At 61.4% G+C, this 15,647-nt stretch overlaps 2 protein-coding genes across 2 annotated transcripts in view; both read right to left on the bottom strand.

Moving 5' to 3' along the window:
• AGBL2 (ATP/GTP binding protein-like 2) overlaps window positions 1-3,823 on the bottom strand; it is a 7,644-nt gene extending 3,821 nt beyond the window's left edge. The window contains exons 1-13 of the mRNA XM_010564379.1: window positions 3,667-3,823; window positions 3,536-3,610; window positions 3,077-3,262; window positions 2,885-2,992; window positions 2,650-2,800; window positions 1,804-2,571; window positions 1,568-1,724; window positions 1,254-1,380; window positions 1,043-1,140; window positions 844-953; window positions 700-766; window positions 495-590; window positions 119-350 (exon numbers count right to left, since the gene is read on the bottom strand). Of these exons, the coding sequence (XP_010562681.1) occupies window positions 119-350; window positions 495-590; window positions 700-766; window positions 844-953; window positions 1,043-1,140; window positions 1,254-1,380; window positions 1,568-1,724; window positions 1,804-2,571; window positions 2,650-2,800; window positions 2,885-2,992; window positions 3,077-3,262; window positions 3,536-3,610; window positions 3,667-3,823 (2,332 nt within the window). The remainder of the gene's footprint in view (window positions 1-118; window positions 351-494; window positions 591-699; window positions 767-843; window positions 954-1,042; window positions 1,141-1,253; window positions 1,381-1,567; window positions 1,725-1,803; window positions 2,572-2,649; window positions 2,801-2,884; window positions 2,993-3,076; window positions 3,263-3,535; window positions 3,611-3,666) is intronic.
• Window positions 3,824-4,112: 289 nt separating this feature from the next.
• FNBP4 (formin binding protein 4) overlaps window positions 4,113-15,647 on the bottom strand; it is a 12,245-nt gene continuing 710 nt past the window's right edge. The window contains exons 2-16 of the mRNA XM_010564378.1: window positions 14,667-14,839; window positions 14,337-14,526; window positions 13,976-14,126; window positions 13,768-13,891; window positions 13,146-13,484; window positions 12,554-12,764; window positions 10,410-10,528; window positions 7,721-7,825; window positions 7,274-7,407; window positions 6,854-6,951; window positions 6,119-6,297; window positions 5,438-5,668; window positions 4,756-5,280; window positions 4,506-4,663; window positions 4,113-4,294 (exon numbers count right to left, since the gene is read on the bottom strand). Of these exons, the coding sequence (XP_010562680.1) occupies window positions 4,204-4,294; window positions 4,506-4,663; window positions 4,756-5,280; window positions 5,438-5,668; window positions 6,119-6,297; window positions 6,854-6,951; window positions 7,274-7,407; window positions 7,721-7,825; window positions 10,410-10,528; window positions 12,554-12,764; window positions 13,146-13,484; window positions 13,768-13,891; window positions 13,976-14,126; window positions 14,337-14,526; window positions 14,667-14,839 (2,828 nt within the window). The 3' untranslated portion in view covers window positions 4,113-4,203. The remainder of the gene's footprint in view (window positions 4,295-4,505; window positions 4,664-4,755; window positions 5,281-5,437; window positions 5,669-6,118; window positions 6,298-6,853; window positions 6,952-7,273; window positions 7,408-7,720; window positions 7,826-10,409; window positions 10,529-12,553; window positions 12,765-13,145; window positions 13,485-13,767; window positions 13,892-13,975; window positions 14,127-14,336; window positions 14,527-14,666; window positions 14,840-15,647) is intronic.

The raw sequence follows: 15,647 nt of genomic DNA, 5'->3' as shown, positions 1-15,647 counted from the left end.
CTGCCGCGGGCAGTGAGGGGGGGACGCGCCCCGTGCCTGCTGGCTGGGGTCGCCTGCCCTCCCCGCCGCCGGGACGGCTTTGTTTCGGCTCCCGGGGCTGTGTCCTGTGAGCAATCACCGGTGACACCGGGGTGAGGGATGCTCAGTGGTGGCCGACGGTGGGACACCGCGCTTGTGCCACCATCCAGCTGAGATCGCCCCATGGCGGCGTGGCGGCCAGCCCCTGCTCTGGCTGCGCTGGGAAAGGTCATGCTCGAGCCGGCTCTGGGCTCCTCTCCCGCCACGCTGCCTCCCCTCGGGGTGCTGGGGAGAGCCGGCTGCCTGCAGGTCCTGGAGGGCCCCAGCCTCACCTGGGGGGGTCACAGAAGAGGGGTCAGACCCACTTGGAGCCCCATGGGTGCTGGCACCAGTCTGGGACTGCACTGGGGACAAGTGTCCCTGCAGGACCGTACCCTCTGGGACTGGGTGGACCATGCTTGTGGGCCCAGGCTCACCGGGACACTGGCACGGCTCTGGTAGACAGCATTTGTCCGGCGCAGGGCATTCCTCACTCTCCGACTCCGCAGCCGCTTCCTCCTCCCTTGCTCCAGCTGCACCAGATGGCAAAGCGGTGCCGGGGCGTCTGCACCCCATGACACCTCGCACCTCCCCGGCGCTTCGTCCCTCCCACCCCAAAAGCAGCGGCACCCAGGGACTCACCGGCCAGGCTAGGCCACGGAGGTGAGCCGGGGACCCATTGGACACAGAGCTGTCGGAGCCGCTGGTGCTGTGTGGGGGAGACAACCGCCTGCAGCCGCTGCCGGCACCGCCGTAGCTCTGTGGGGCGGCACAGCCGGGATGTACCTGGACTCGAGCTCCGAGGGGGAGACATCACTCCAGCTGCCACCAGAGCCCGGCTCCCGGCCCAGCCATTGCCGCAGCAGCGCATCCACCTCTGACAGGCACTGCTGGAACTGTGCAATGGAGCCAGCGTCACCGTGACCCACCTACGGCACCGGAACCGGCCTGGGTGCTGTGGTTTGAGCTGCGGTTGCTGGCCCACCTTGGCGGGATCAGGGTCGCAGAAGTCTAGCAGGGTGTCGCAGAGGTGGTAGCCCAGCGACTTGAGGTCCTCCACGGTGAAGTGCGAGCTCCTCCCACCTGGAGGGGACAGGGGAAAAGGAAACAAGCGGCAGCTTCCCAACCCCGGGGACCACCCCGCCCGCCCCCAACGCACCCAACACCGTCAGCCCCGGCCGGCGGCGGCCCCTCACCCAGCGTGGAGCCGCCAAAGGCTGCCTCCATGGTGTAGCTGTTAGAGACACCCATGCGCCACATGACGACCCTGCCCGTCCCCGCTTTACTCTTCTGCACCTTGAACTTGCAGCTGGGGAAGGAGAACTGGGGCCAGCCCCAGGGTCAGCACGGCAGGGGGATGTGTGCCCCTCTGCAGCCCCGCAGAGACACTGTGGCGGTGCCTCGGGAAGCGGCATGGCGGCCACATTCCCCACGTTGCCATCCGGTGTCACCGCAAAGCTCAGCAGGGACGCCACTCCCTGGCTCCAAGAATGGCTTCTGAGTGTCCCACCTTGTCAGGGGCATTTTTGCTCAGCATCAGGGGGAAGATGCGCTGGCACAGCCGCAGCCCGGCCCCGCCACCATCACAACCATACATGAAGACGTTGTTCTTCCGGCTGTGCCCGTGGAAGTCACAGTAAAGCACCACCTCCCGCTCTGCCAGCACCCTGCGTGCATCAGGATATGGTCACCGGCATTGCCGCAGGAGCGGCACCATGCTGCCGGCTCCCGACACCCCCACCTCACCTCTCGACCATGGCCCGCAGGTGCCACACGCCGGGGAAGGAGCTGCAGAGTGCTGTCCCGTAAGCCCTGTTGAGGTCGCGGCCCGCCAGGGAGCAGCGGGAGTTGCCCACCACCACCCCGTCAGGGTTGAGCATGGGCACCACCTTGAAGACAAAGAGCTGGCGCAGGAGCTGGGCATCAGCGTCGGCGCTGAGGAGGAAATCGAGGAAGCCCCGCATGGCCCAGGAGCCACCGCTCTCCCCGGGGTGCGCGCGGGCGCTCAGCACCACCGCCCGCTTGGCCGCCGCGCCAGTGGGGCTAGTGATGGTCAGCAGGTAGACGGTGTTGCCGGCCAGGCTGCGGCACAGCGCCCGCACCGCGCAGTACCGTGAGCGCACCGGATCGCCCGCCAGCGCCCGCAGGTAGCGCTGCAGGTCAGAGTAGGTGTAGGGGTAAGAGTGGGCGAAGAAGCAGGTGTCACCGTCGTGGGGGAAGCGTGCCGTCCAGGAGAGGCGGAAGGCGGCTGGCTCCTCCCCGCTGCTGCCCCGGTAGTAGCGGACGTCGGCCCCAACCCGGCGCCAGCCAATACTGCGGCTCTGGGCATCCCGCTGGGAGTAGAACAGCGGCCGCATGCCCTCGCCATAGAGGCTCTTGGGCTTTGCCATGTTGGCGATGGTGAAGCGGTAGAGGGGGCCTCGCCGGGTGTTTTGGACGCGGAAGTAGAACCACTGGGTGTGCTTGGCGGTGTACAGGTCCGGCCGCAGCATCAGCACGTACTCGTAGGGGCCCCTGCACAGCGGGATGGGCCACGCTCCAGCTCCTGGCCCCACTGCCGCTACCACCGCACCCCCCCGGCCCCTCTCTTACACCTTGACGGCTTTCTGGAGGTTGCCACTCTCGAAGCGGGATTCGAAGAGCAGCGTGGTGTCCTGGGGACCCTCCAAGGGGGCTGCCGGCGAGGAGAGGGGACCTGGGGCCCCCCCAATCCGAGCGCGGGTGAAGCAGGAGCCTTGGGGCGCTGTGGGGGAAAGCCCGGAGGGACGGCGATGGGGGCCTGGGGAGACCGAGGGGGCACCCCGGGGTGCTGCCCGCTCCCCACTACCTGGGCTGAGGTGGTAGACAACGGTGCCGTGCTCCTCACCGAGGGTAGCTGGGGCCCAGTGAGGGCCCGTCGGCTGGCAGAAGGGCTCCGGTTCAGGGGGCACCCACTCTGTGGGGGGGTGCAGACGGGCACTATGGGCACAGCAGGGGTCCGTCACCGGGGGGGGGGGGAACAGCCGGAGCACTCCCTCACCGATGTGCTCGATAGTCTCCTCGATGACTTCGCACTCGATGGGCCAGCGGGGAGCGGGCAGGGGTCCCCACGCCGAGGGAAGGGCGAAGAGAGCCCGTGGCTCCCCCGGGGACCCACGGTGCCGTGCCGAGGGAAGCGGCGTGCCCCGGCGCTGTGCAGAGGGGGCTGGCTCCAGCAGCCCAGGGGCTGCAAGGGGACCAGGAGGGGCTGCGGGGGCTCTGGTGCGCTGCCGGCTCCACGACACGTCTCCGGCAGAGATAGAGAAGCCCAGGCTGGGAGGGTGGGGATGGCCCCCAAAACCACCCCCCACTGCACCCCCTCCATGGCAGAACACAGTTCCAGGCCCTGGGGCAGCACCAACCCCAGTGCTGGGGGGCTGCGGGGGGCTGCGGGGGTCTCACTCACGGCTCGGCTCCTGCCTGGGACCCCACAGGTAGCCAGGGTCAGTGCTGCCCGTACCAGTTGCCTCGGTGGGGTGCTGCTCCGAGGGGATCCCTGGGGACATGGGGCTCTTCTGCCCGCCTGCCTTCTGGCCTTGGGGAGAGCACCACTGCAGCCCAAGTGGCTGGGGGGGCCTGAGGGGACCCCACCAGGACCCCACCGTGGCCATGGCTCACCTCGGAAGTAGCCGTAGTAGCGCAGGTGGCTGCGCATGAAGCTGTCGTAGGGGTCGGGGACCCACCCTCCGCCAAACCCCCCCAGTCCTCCCTCCACGACCCGGGCAGTGGAGCACCCCGAGGGCTGCATGGCTGCGAGAAGTCCGGCAAAACCCTTCTCCGGTCCCAGCAACGCCAGGGAGCTGGGACGCGGTCGCTGAGCGACCGGCCAGTGGCAGGGAGGGACGGGGCGGTCCCAGAGTGGAGCTGGGAAAGGAGCCAGAGGGATTTCCTTATCCTGGCAGATGCCCAGGGGAGTGGGGCCACAAAGGGCCCCCACGGTATCAGCCCCAGCCAGGACCACCGCACACACCGGCCCCAAACTGCTCCCAACCTCCTGCTGCCGCGGCAGGGGCAGGGACAGCTCCTGCTCAACCAGACGGCACGTCCCAAACTGCTACAATTTATTGGACAACGCTCAAGTGAAGGGCTCTGAACTGTACATCTGTAAAAAAAGAGTGTGGCCGCGCCTCATGTGCTTGACGCGGTTTTCCTCCGCTTCAGCCGTGCTCGCCAGTCCTCTGGCAGCGCCTCGAAGTTGGCGTTCCTCTCCGCCATGCCACTGCAGGGATAAAGTGGGGTGTCAGCACCCGGGTGGCACAAGGTGACAGTCCTCCCCCACCCTCGCATGCCTCCCCCCGGGGCCGGAGATGCGGATCCCCACTCTGCCTCTACAGGGGACAAGGAAACGTTCCCCCTGAGGTGGAGCTGAGCCAGGCAGCATGCCACGGAGAAGGGATGCCGATGCCAGGGCAGCCTCCCGGGGCTCATACCTCATCAGCTGCTGCTGCTTCCACTCCTCGATGCGCCGCTGGGCAGTGGTCTCCCGATCCTCCTCGCTGGAGCTGGAGTTCTCCTCCTCATCCAGCTCCCGCTGGATACTCTGCCACTTCTTCACCAGCGACGGCATCTTCGTCTTGCCCTTCTTGCCCTGCGCCAGAAACGCAAAAGACTGTGGTGAGGGTGGCTGGAAAGGGAAAAGAGGGTGCCCGGCGAGTGACCGGCGCAAGAGCACCTGCCTACCTTGTCCTTCCGCCCCTTCCTTGGCTTCTCCTTCTCTGGTGGCGGCGGCGCCTTGGGGGCGGGAGGCGGGGGTGTCTGGGGGGGCGGCGGAGGAGGTGGCTGGTCGGTGGTGCCGGCAGCAGGCAGGGCTCCTCGCGCCGGAGCCGGTTGCACGGCGGCAGCGGCCAGGCTGACGGGCGTGGCGCACTCTGAGTAGCTCATGACGGAAGGTGCGGTGGGCGCCGTCACACCCAGGAAGCTGGACTGCAGGCCCAGCGCGGCAGGCTGAGGGCCGGCGTGGCCCGGTGCGATGCGGAGGTTGGGGCGGCCCTGGATCTCGCCCTGTAGCCGCTGGCGCGGCCTCAGGGAGGCAAGGGGCACGGCCGAAGGCTGGTACTTGCCAGCGGCCATCAGGGGCTGGCTGTAGATGACAGGGCAGCTGCCGATGGTGGCCGTTCGCTGCATCAGCCCCGGGCTCATCTCCACGGCTTTCCTCTTCTGAGGCTTGGTGGAGAGCAGAGGGGCTGGGCTCGGTTCAACGGGACCCTGGAAGAGAGTGCCGAGGTGAGCGCCGAGCCGGGAGGGACGCAGCCCCAAGGTGCAGCCGAATGAGCGCCCTTCCATGCCCCCTACCCGTGCCGGACACAGGGTGGTGGGACTGGCCGAGGCCCGGCTTCGCCCGGCTGCCGGCACCGCCGCTCACCTGGCTGCTGCTGGCAGCTGGGCGCAGGAGAGGCTTCAGGGGAGCGTCTTCCTCCGTTCCTGGGGCGGGCGGCTCCTCGCCCCCCTCATCTTCCATCTCCACTTCCTGGATCTCACCGTCTTCTCCGGGAGGTGGGGGCGGCGGGGGCGGCGGCGGAGGCGAGTCCGGTGGAGGCGGAGGCGGCGGAGGCATTTCCAAAGGCAAGGGAGGTTGGAGGACCGGGACAGAGGACTGAAGCAGAGTCCAAAATGGAGTGAGCGGCATGAGAGACGTAGCAGGAACTTGGCCTGAGAAGGATTCTTTACAAAGGGAGCCTGAAGAATACATATTGACACAGGCTTGAAAACCCACGCTACGGACCGCGCTGCCTGCTCCTGCCCGCTGCCTCCCTGCCAGGGCCCTGCCTGGGAGCGGGCAGGCAGAGCTCACGCCACGGGCTTGACCGACGAGCTGCACGCCGCCTTCCCCGGCGCCGCTGCGATGCCTAAAACTGATGGGGACAGCTCGGACGCGGGAGCGGCGCTCGTCCCGGCTTCGCTAAGGCCCGGGGAGGGAGGCCAGCGCCACCACGTACTGCTCTAGTGCTCGGTGGGGCCCCCCCAACACCCCGCTTCGGGGCCAGGACCCCCCAACCGCAGCGACCCCCTCCTCCCTCGTCCCCGTTCCCGCCCCCGGCTGTACCTGTGGAGCGCTCGGCGGGGTCCTCGGCGCGCTCTCCTTTGTCTTTTGGAGGTGGTTTAGGAGGACCGTCGGCTTTTCTGTCGGTGCTCCGCTGTCCCTCCTCTTCGTCCTCCCCGTCGGGGAACTCCCATTGTGACTCTCCTGAGCGCTCGTTAACATAGAAATAGCGTCTATGCTCCCTAAATCACAAGAAAGAGAAGGAGGCTTTAGATTCCCTCCCCCGCCACCGACACTCCGAGGCGGGCCTGCCCACGACAGCGCTGCGCTCTCGCAGGGAAGACCCTCTGCGGCAGGGCCGCCGCTCTCCCAAACGCAACAAACAACTTTGAGGACAGAGGCAGGAGAGGCCCGAGCCGGCTCGCTCAAAGCTATTTGCATTGCTGGCTGCGTGAACGTCGCCCTGAGCCCCCCGCTCCGAGGGAGGGGAGGGCTGAGAAAGCAGGCCAGCGTGCAGCAGAGCGACGTCTCGCTAGCATCGGGACTTTCAGCCGCCACCTTGGCTGAAAGTCGCCCTCCAAGAAGAGGCACCGGGGAACAGCCCAATGGAGAGAAGCGGCTGCCCCCCTACCCCGTGGTGCGCGGAGGTCGCTTTTATGATACTCTTGGTGTCAAACACACAGTGAATGCTAGAGAGAGGGAGCGGATCTGGGAGCTGAAAAACAAAAGAGCAAAGATTTCAAACAAAGGAAAATTAATCAAGAAAGCCAAATAGACAAAGAAATGTTTGGGTCTGACCTGCTGGCAGGAGACAGAAATCTTGTTCTTCGTTCCGTCGATGAGTTGAAGTTTGTCCTTTGTCAGAGCTGTTGGTCAGAAGAGGTGATCCAGAGATCCTGCAAAGTTCACAGAGCTCTCGCATGCGCGACCCCCCAGGCCCGCCCTCCACAGCGCTTTACACTCGCGAGTGAAAACCAGCTCTGTCCGATCAGGGAATCAGCTCCGTCTCAAAGCACTGAGCACTCCGTTTGGATCCTCCAGTTTGGTGGCTGGCCCAAACTCTGCGAGTGCCGGACGTTTCTCTGCCTGCCCAGCACTGCTAACAGAAGCTGCTCTCAGTCTCCGAGAGGGACGGCGCCACGTCGTCGGGTGGTGATGGTCACAAATCATGTCTGAGATGTCAGAGATGAAAGGTGAGAAAGGTAGGAGAGCGCGTACCTGTCCCAGTGGCAGGACCAGCCTTTAGGGGTGGCGTTTATTTCGTATTGTTTTAGCTGTTCGGCTGCATCTTGGAGTTTGCGTTTGAGGTAGTTTCCATTGAGAGCACCTTCTCGCCAGTCTGCAATGCGGGTCTAGAGGGCAAGAACCGGGGGAAGCCGTTGAGGGAGGCTGCAAGCGGCCCTCGGGACAGGACTCGAGGTCCGGGAGGCTCCCTTACGGCACGGGACTTGGGGGGCCAGGAGGAAGACACCGCCTCCGCGCAAAGCCATGCTCTCCCCCCGCTGAGGAAGGGCCCTGCAGGAGGCGGGCAGGTGGGCACGCCGCGGTGTGGTGCCACCGCGGCCACAAGGTTCACGCAGCACCGGCCCTCGGCGCTCGAACGGCGGACAGTATTTGATCCGCTTCGGAACAGAAGGCCGGAGCGAGGGGCGAAGGCTCGGTTACCTCTGTCTGCAACAGCAACATGTGGAAGTTGGAGATAGATTGTCTGTTGATGCCCAGGAACTCCAATTTACTAGTCAGAGTATTTGCCAGCTCTCCGATCTGAAACTGCCAGGGAGAAAGGGGAGAGTAAAGAGCCGTCCTCGGGTAGCGTCACCGGGCGGCTGCGGCCTCACAGCTCGAGGCCTTCCCCGGCAAACAAGACTCTGGACAGCCAGCAGCCCCTCAGCCTGGCGGGACTGGGACGTGCCACCCTGAATGTGTGTGTGCCTGTCACCCCCTCCTCGAAACCCCGCTACCTCCTGTGCCCCAGGGAGGGGGTTGCTGTGGGATGGCAGGACAAGACCTCCTCTGCAGCTGCGGGAGGTGCCAGCGAACCCCAACTCCTTCGTGCGGACCTTGCCCTACTCCCAGCCACAGCTCCCGGCGCTTGCCAGAGCAGTCGCCGCTCCGCGCCAGCTGAAGGAGGGTACGGGCTCAGTCTGGTTCAGCACCCCGGCTCTGGAGTTACAGCAGAGCAATCGCCAGGGCGGAAAGCATTAAATCTAATACTTCAACCGTTTCCCAAATGAAATGGGCCAGGATATAATTTCAGGCTTCATAAATCACCCCTTTCCGGAGGAACTAGCTGGAAAGCACAGGAAAGGGGTAACAGCTCCGGATTTACTCCCAAGCAGAGACAGTATCTATGTTAAGATTCAGGCCAGCCCACAGCAACCACTGTTACTCAACCCCAGCGTCCCGCGGGAGCAAAACCTCCCATTGGGGCACTGCACGGGGACGCGGAGATCACCCGTGTCAATCCCCCTGACTGAGGGGCCTGCGTGAAAGCACCTACAAGCCAGAAAACAAGAGCAGAAACGGGGTGGACGCCTGCAAGCGGCATCATGATTGCTTTCAGGGAAGGCTCTAAAAATTTCTTTTTTCCTTCACTCTTTGGAAGAGGCTTTGGAAGATCCCCAAAGCCAACAATGCAGTGTCTGTCTCCAGAGAGGAGGACGGGCCAGACAGACAAGCAGCACTAGAGAAGCCTGAGGCAGGGAAACAATTCCCACGTTAACGTGGCTACGGAGAAGCCAGGGGATCCCACAGCAGAGGGTGACTTCGCAGCGGAGGACCCGACGGATCTCCTGCAAACCAGAGATCCGGCAGAAGAGAGATTACCCCAAACCGATGAAGCAAACGGTACCAATTACCCAAGGAGACGGCATTCCTCCAACAGCTCTAAGGGGATCCTGCATGGGAAAGCACCACGCTACAGCACACAGTCCGTCACAGAGCACCGCCAGTACCAGGAGAAAAGGGGACAGCAAATGTGACAGCTTAAAAGGCTTTCGGCAGCCATCTGGGGTGCAGCAGCCAACAAGCGTGGTCCTGCTGCAGGCTTTTTTTCCTTTTTTTTTTTTAGATAAATTGAATTTTAAAAAATCAGACAAGCCTCACGCAGATGCTATGCTGAGGGAGGCACAGTGGTTTTGGGCAGGGAACATCGCATCTCAAAACTCTGCTAGACTTCTTTCACGGGAGAGATGCTAAATCTGTCATGAGGACAATAACGAAGCCCTTCCCTTTCACGCTGGAAAAATGATTAAGTGGTGGGAAACAAGGGCATGGCCGGAGGTCAGCTTTCGCTGCCGGTTTCCACCGGGGTTCTACCACGAGCCGGTGATTCCCCATCCATAAACCATCTGGCACAGGGAGGTGACAACATTTGCTAACGAAACGAAATTACTCAGGAGCCAAATTTAACGCTGCAGGAGATCACAGGGTAACAAGCAACTGGGGAATCAAAAGGACAAATGGAAAAGATCTCCCCTACCATTCTGCGTAACCATCACCCAGAGCCTGTAGCTCTGCATGTCACTACTACGGCTCAGGAAGGGGCTCTGGGAATCGTTCAGCTGCAGCCAAAAAAGAGCAAACCAAGGCTCGGAAGAGAAAATATCAGTACTGAAGCCTGAGCCTTTTTCGCAGCATCAGTATGATGCTGCAGAAGTCTCCAGGGCTTCCCCAATTTGCATCTAACAACTTCAAAAAAGTAATGCCAGGGGAAGGGCAGAGCAATAGGTACCGGCAGCCTCCAGACACAGAGAGATTACGGATGAGGAGTCTTCAGCCTGGAAACGGGACGACTGAATGGGCACGTGCCAGAGGACTGTAATACCGTTTTTGGTGAAAAGAAAGTCAAGACAAAAGTGTTTGCTCTCTCTCACGACAAGTCCCTGGGCTCAGTCTTTATGCCCCCCACACCCTCCCTTTTATTTGTTTTTTTTTTTACAACACTTTCAAGCCTTTGCTGCTGGCTCCTGCTGGAGACAGGATACTGGGCTGCAGAAATGCTGGCCCAATCCTGCACGGCTGTTCTTTCACAGGGCCAGGGCAAGCTGTTCTTGCAGCCGCAAAGGGACCTGAGGTGTAGAGCTGCAGCAGGGCTATGGTGCTGTCCCGCCGGCAGCACGGGAGGCGGACAAGGTCACTCCAGCTGGGGCAAACCCACAGCCCAAAGCTCAGGTGTCCCCTGGGCAGAGGTGGCCGAGGGAGCCAGCACGTCCCTCCGCACTGCCGGCGGCACGGCAAGCCCCTGGGAGAGCCACGAACTGGCCGGGGCCTGGGGGAGCGGCCAAGCGCCCGGCCACGTCCCTTATGCAAGCTGGGACAGATCTCACAGACACACACCTCTGCATCTCCGTACCTTTAGGTCCTGCTCCTCCTCTTCTATTTTTGGTGCCCCTTGGGCTTTTGCTTTCTCCTGGGGGTCCTCAGACTCTGCCTCTTTGTCTGAAATCGCATCAGCTGCTTCTGTGCTCACCGCTGCAGGAGAAGAAATGACAGGTCAGCCCTTCTCCCACCACTGCCACGGCGCTGCCAACAGTGGGCTGGAGACACCGTGCCGGGGGACCAAAGCCGCTGCAGGAGAGGGCAGGGAAAGAGCCGGGGCCTCTTTCCTACAGGAGCCGGCGATGAGAGCCTGAAATTAAAAAGGAGAGAGGGTCACTAGCTCTGTGCTTTGATGGTGGGGGTCCTTCCAGAAGGACGGCACGGGAAGTGAATTACAGCTGCTCCAGCACAAGGGCAGGAAGGAGGAACAGCGTGGAGCGCAGGGTTCAAGGAAGCATGAAGAGAGCTAACCACCAGGCAGGCAAGCGTTAAACTCCAGCAGTTTAATAATTTGTCAAGAAAAAGTATTGGGTATTAAATAAGTTGAGACCATTGTCAAAGACCAAAGAGCTCCCAAATAGTTGTCAAGACCATAAGGTTTTGCCTCTGCCCCATCACAGAGCAGCGGTGACTAATTCACTGTCCAAGCGACAAATTCCAGGGAGGGAAGTTTTGTGAGGGACTCCTAACAAAAGCCCTTGGGGGGGGTAAAAACCCCCCATTCCTAGCGTGTCCTGGCGCTGAAGGGCAGGACAGTTCCCTCAACTACCCTCCAGCAGCACGGTGCTCAACTTTTAAAACAGGTTATTTTAGAGTAACAGCTTCCTCTTTCCCAGGTAAGCAGGAAACCAACACTGCTGGGAAGAGCTGGCTCCAGGGACGTTTTGCCCACGGGCCTGCGAGGCACAAGGGAAAACCCTCCAGCAAAATCATCCCGCAAAGAGCCACCCCAGACAAACAACATCACCGACTTAATGCCAGGCCTGCCATCCAGATCACACCTCTGCCTGAAGCAGACACGTGTTAAAGACCACATCAACACCATTTTGGGGAAGGGCACTATCTCCCACTCCAGCACGACGACGCCTGCTCCGGGCTCAGGGCACTTTTGTACCGTTTTTTCCTGGGAAAAGCAGTTGTCTCCCATTCAGCCAGCTTTCTGCACCAGAGGGGCTGCCTTCCTCTTTGCCATGAGGCAGGCAGCTGGCCTGAAGCCTTGTGCCAGGGACTGGCACATCTGGGAGTCCCGGGGCCGCCAGGCACAGGCTGTTCTCTCAAGCGCGCTTCGGGGAGCGCAGCTCTGGAGGGACTGGGGAGGATGGGAGGTCGGTACAGGTAGCAAAGCACGGGCTAACAGCTGCAATTGTGCCATTTCCCCTGAGGCAATAAATTTATATGATGTTCTGCAACATCGGATGAACTACCCTTAACATATATTTGACAACAGTCTCTGAAAGACCATGGCTGTACCACTGGAAAGCAGAGTGCAAACAGGAATGCGAGCTCTGCCGAGGGGTTGTTGCTCCAGCAATGTATCCTGGTATCAAACAACCCTTACGTGAACCACATCTTCCTGGCAGCGGGGTCCTGCCTTACGTTTCCCACGCACCAACAAGCGCGGAGCCAGAGCGGCTCTTGGGGAACACTTCACCTGCCTGAAACTTGGCGACCGTTACCAGGCAGCTTAGAAAAAGAACTTGAAAAGAGGAAGATGACAGTTCCTCATGTACCACAGTTCGGATTTATAATGTCGGGAGGAAAGCGGAAGGCGGTGGGATGTGAAGCAGCCATTACCAAGCTTCTGCGTTCCTTCTCCTGCTAAAGCATCGAGTACGGGCACTCTTCTATTTATTTTCCTGACAAAAGTGTTGAATATGGGCACCACCCTGTTTTCTCTTTTTAATTAGGATAAAGAGAATCAGGCAGATCATCAGCTTAACCCCACGCTGCCCTGAGCCTGCAAGACTGGCACCGCCAGCCTGTGACATTGGTGACAGCCACCCCTCTGGGCCTGTCCCCTGCCTGGCACATGTACCTCACCGCCCGCCCGGCTCCTCTACGCACCGCGTGGGGCTCCAGGTGCCCCGTGCATCTTCGGGGAAAGAAGACCCCAGCAGGAGAGGGCTGCAGCCTTTCCAAATACCTGCTCCTCCCTCCGAAGGGAGCCTTTCCAATTACCTGCTTCTCCTGCTTCCGGGCTCTCCCGGCCTGTTTTGCTGGAGCCTCGACTTGCGGATTCGGGGCTGGCAGCTCCGACAAACAGTTTCCATTTCCCTCGCTTAGAGGCCAGCCTGCGGGTTGCATCCTGCGAGGCCGACTGGCTCCCGTCGGAGAGCGGGCTGGAGCCCGAAACACTGCCATCGCCTTCCTCCAAGGCACGCAGCTCCGCCTGCCAAGAGACACGACAGCGAGCGGCACTTCAGGGACCTGAGCGTCCCCCGAAGAACAGCCACGGTTACGAGTCACCCGTGAAAGAAGAGCAAACAGCTGCTCTAACCGAGGCACCGCGTTAATGGCAGGGAAGATGGGGCGAGAGTTTGCCAACGGCCACTGACTCGTCAGCACAGCATCCACATGAAGCTGTGGCTGATCAGCCCCCAGATCTATATTGAGCCCAGGCCCATATAGGATCAGCATGGGAAATGCAGGGTCACTCTCCCAGAGCAGGCAGGAGGACAGAGGTGAAAATGTCTGCTGCTCCCAGTTTATTCCCAACTATTCCTTGGCTGCACCCGCGGCCTCATTTTGGTGACAGAAATTTCCCCCTTACCTTCTTTCTCTCCAGCACCATCTCCAGCTCGAGGGTATCTTGCTCCTCCTCTTCCTCAGCGCTCTCCCCCGACTGCACCACGCTGCACAGATCCTCCTGCAGCGTGTCTTCCAGGGGATCCCTGCTGGGCTGCGGCTCTTCGGGGGCGGCCACTGCCTCTTCTGCTTTTGCCTCCTCTTCTGGGGGTGGCTCGACCTCCTCTTTGCAGATCACCTTTCTCCTCCAGCGCTCCTCTTCCTCCTTCACCACATCAGGCAGGAGTGGTGCCAGGAGGGCTGCAGCCACCCCCTTCTTCTCTTCCTCGCTGTTGGAGAGGGCCTGCACGCCTTCGTTCACTTCCTGTGGGTCGAGCGCTGCGTAAGCTTTCCGGCAGCAGCCATGCGAGCTTTCCGGCAGCAGCCGTTGCTCCCTGCCCCCTCACCCCAGCCCTATGCCTTCCCCAAGCAGCGAAGGAGACTGCAGCCCGTAGAAGAAGGAGCCCAGGTGGCCCCTTGTGCTGACGGGGCCCTTTTTTGGGCTGCGAATGGAGCGGAGCAACCCACCCACTGCCAAGGAAGCCCAAAGAGGCGCCCCTACAAGCCCCAGGGCAACCAGAACCTGGTGCTCGGCCCGTCCGACTGACCTTCTTCACTTCCCGCTTGGTGAGGCTGGACCCACGGCCGATGCTGCCGGGGGCGGCCCCCTTCTCCTGGGGGTACAGCTCGGCAGCCGCTACAAAGCTGCCATTGGCGCCTGCCACGGTGCTGCTGAGGAAGAGGAGAGGGAATGAAGGGCGGGCTGGGGGACAAAGCCCCATCGTCTTCCCTCGCAGGGCTGGGGGTCTCTCCCACCTGTGCTGGTAGTGCTGCAGGCCCTGGACCTGCGTCGCCAGGTACTGCGGCAGCTCCCAGGTCACCTCGTTGCTCTGAGTGTTCCAGTAATAGTAGCAGCCGGTGTTCTCGTCCCACACCTCCTGCCAGTCACCCATTTCCAGCTCTCCCACTGCCGGGGGCGGGGGGACAAGGACAGGCCGTCAGCCACAGGATGCACAGAGCCTGCGTCCCACCACCAACCAGATCGGTTCCCCAGACCGTTGTCACCCCCCTTTTCCCAGCATCAACCGCTTGTCACCACCCTCAGCTCCCTTCAGTGAGCAAAGTGGGGGACAGAAGCCCCCCCCCCCAGCCCCAAGACCCTGGACGAGGCGCTCACCTCCTGCCAGTGAGCACTGGGTATCGTACTGCCACTCCGGGGCCGGTGCAGATCCCGCACCGTTGGCGGTGCCTGAGGACTGGCCCGAGCCCGACTCCTTCGGCTCCGGGCGGGGAGGAGTGGGGGGCGGCGCGGAAGAGGCGGCGGAGGGCTCGGCGGGCTGCGGAGGAGCCGTGATGGCATCGATCTCCTGTGAAAACAACATCCCGACACGATCCTCAAATCCCAGGGGAGGCAAAAGCGGAGTCAAAACATTTTATCGGCAGAGGATGGATGACGCCTCAGACTGTGAAGCTCCTCTCTGCCCTCTCTCCCCGGAGCCGCACTAACCGCCAGGAAGTTTGCCAGCGTGCTGTCGATGTCTGCCGAATTATTGCCATTCGCGTCCGCGGAACGGGCAGACTTCTCCGGGGTTTCGCCCTCCTCATCGTCGCTGTCTGCGTAGGCGCCAAGCAGACACAAACCTCCTGGCCGGGGTGGGGGGCAGAGAGGAACAGCGGACCCTCAGCGAGGGAGGGGCACGACGCAGCACATCCCGCCTCGGAGAAGCGGATCCCACCCCCGCCCCCCACCCCACCGTGACTCGGGGGGTCCCGTCGTCACCCCGCTAATCCTGCAAGGGGGGAGCAGCCACGAGCGTTCAGGGGATAAACGCCGCCCCTCCCTCTTCAAAGCATCCACGGGGATATCTCCTGACCCCCAAAATCGAGGAGGGGTGCCAGCCCCCCAACCACACTGGGAATGGGAAATAGCCTCCCCGGGGAAAAAAAACACCGACCAACTGAGCAACGTTAGGAGGAAAAAGCAATTCCCCACCCCTGAAAAAAGAGACCTGGGGGGAGAAAATATTGTATTCTGCCTGCAAACCACAGGGGGGGGAGTCACCGCACCCCAAAATACCTAAGTTTTAAATTGTTAAATTATTTAATGTTGAATGTTAAATTATTAAATTGATGTTGGATTTATTTAAGAGCTAGCGATCGGTAACAACAGTAACTGCAAAAAAATCACCTCCTCCTCCCCCCAGACAAAAAAAACCCACACTGGGTGGAAAAAACATCTCCAAACCCAAATTTTTAAGGCAAGAAATCACCTCCCCTTCGCAAATCGCTTCAGGGGCAGCAGGGGAGTGAACTTTTACATCATACCACCGCCTCAAAAATAGGAAAAGGGGGGAAATAACCCTGCTCCCCCCCAAAAAAATATAATGAAGTGGGGGGGCGATCACCCCGCTCCCCCAGATCAAAAGCACATAAACGTGGAAATCAACTTACCCCAACAAAAAACGCGCTTAAAAAGGTACAACCCCCC

Source organism: Haliaeetus leucocephalus, unplaced genomic scaffold, assembly GCF_000737465.1.
Source record: "Haliaeetus leucocephalus isolate CR32 unplaced genomic scaffold, Haliaeetus_leucocephalus-4.0 Scaffold177, whole genome shotgun sequence".
In the NCBI taxonomy this organism is placed as follows: Eukaryota; Metazoa; Chordata; class Aves; order Accipitriformes; family Accipitridae; genus Haliaeetus; species Haliaeetus leucocephalus.
The sequence above is the reverse complement of the archived record's forward strand: the minus strand, read 5'-3'. Positions and strand labels throughout refer to the sequence as shown.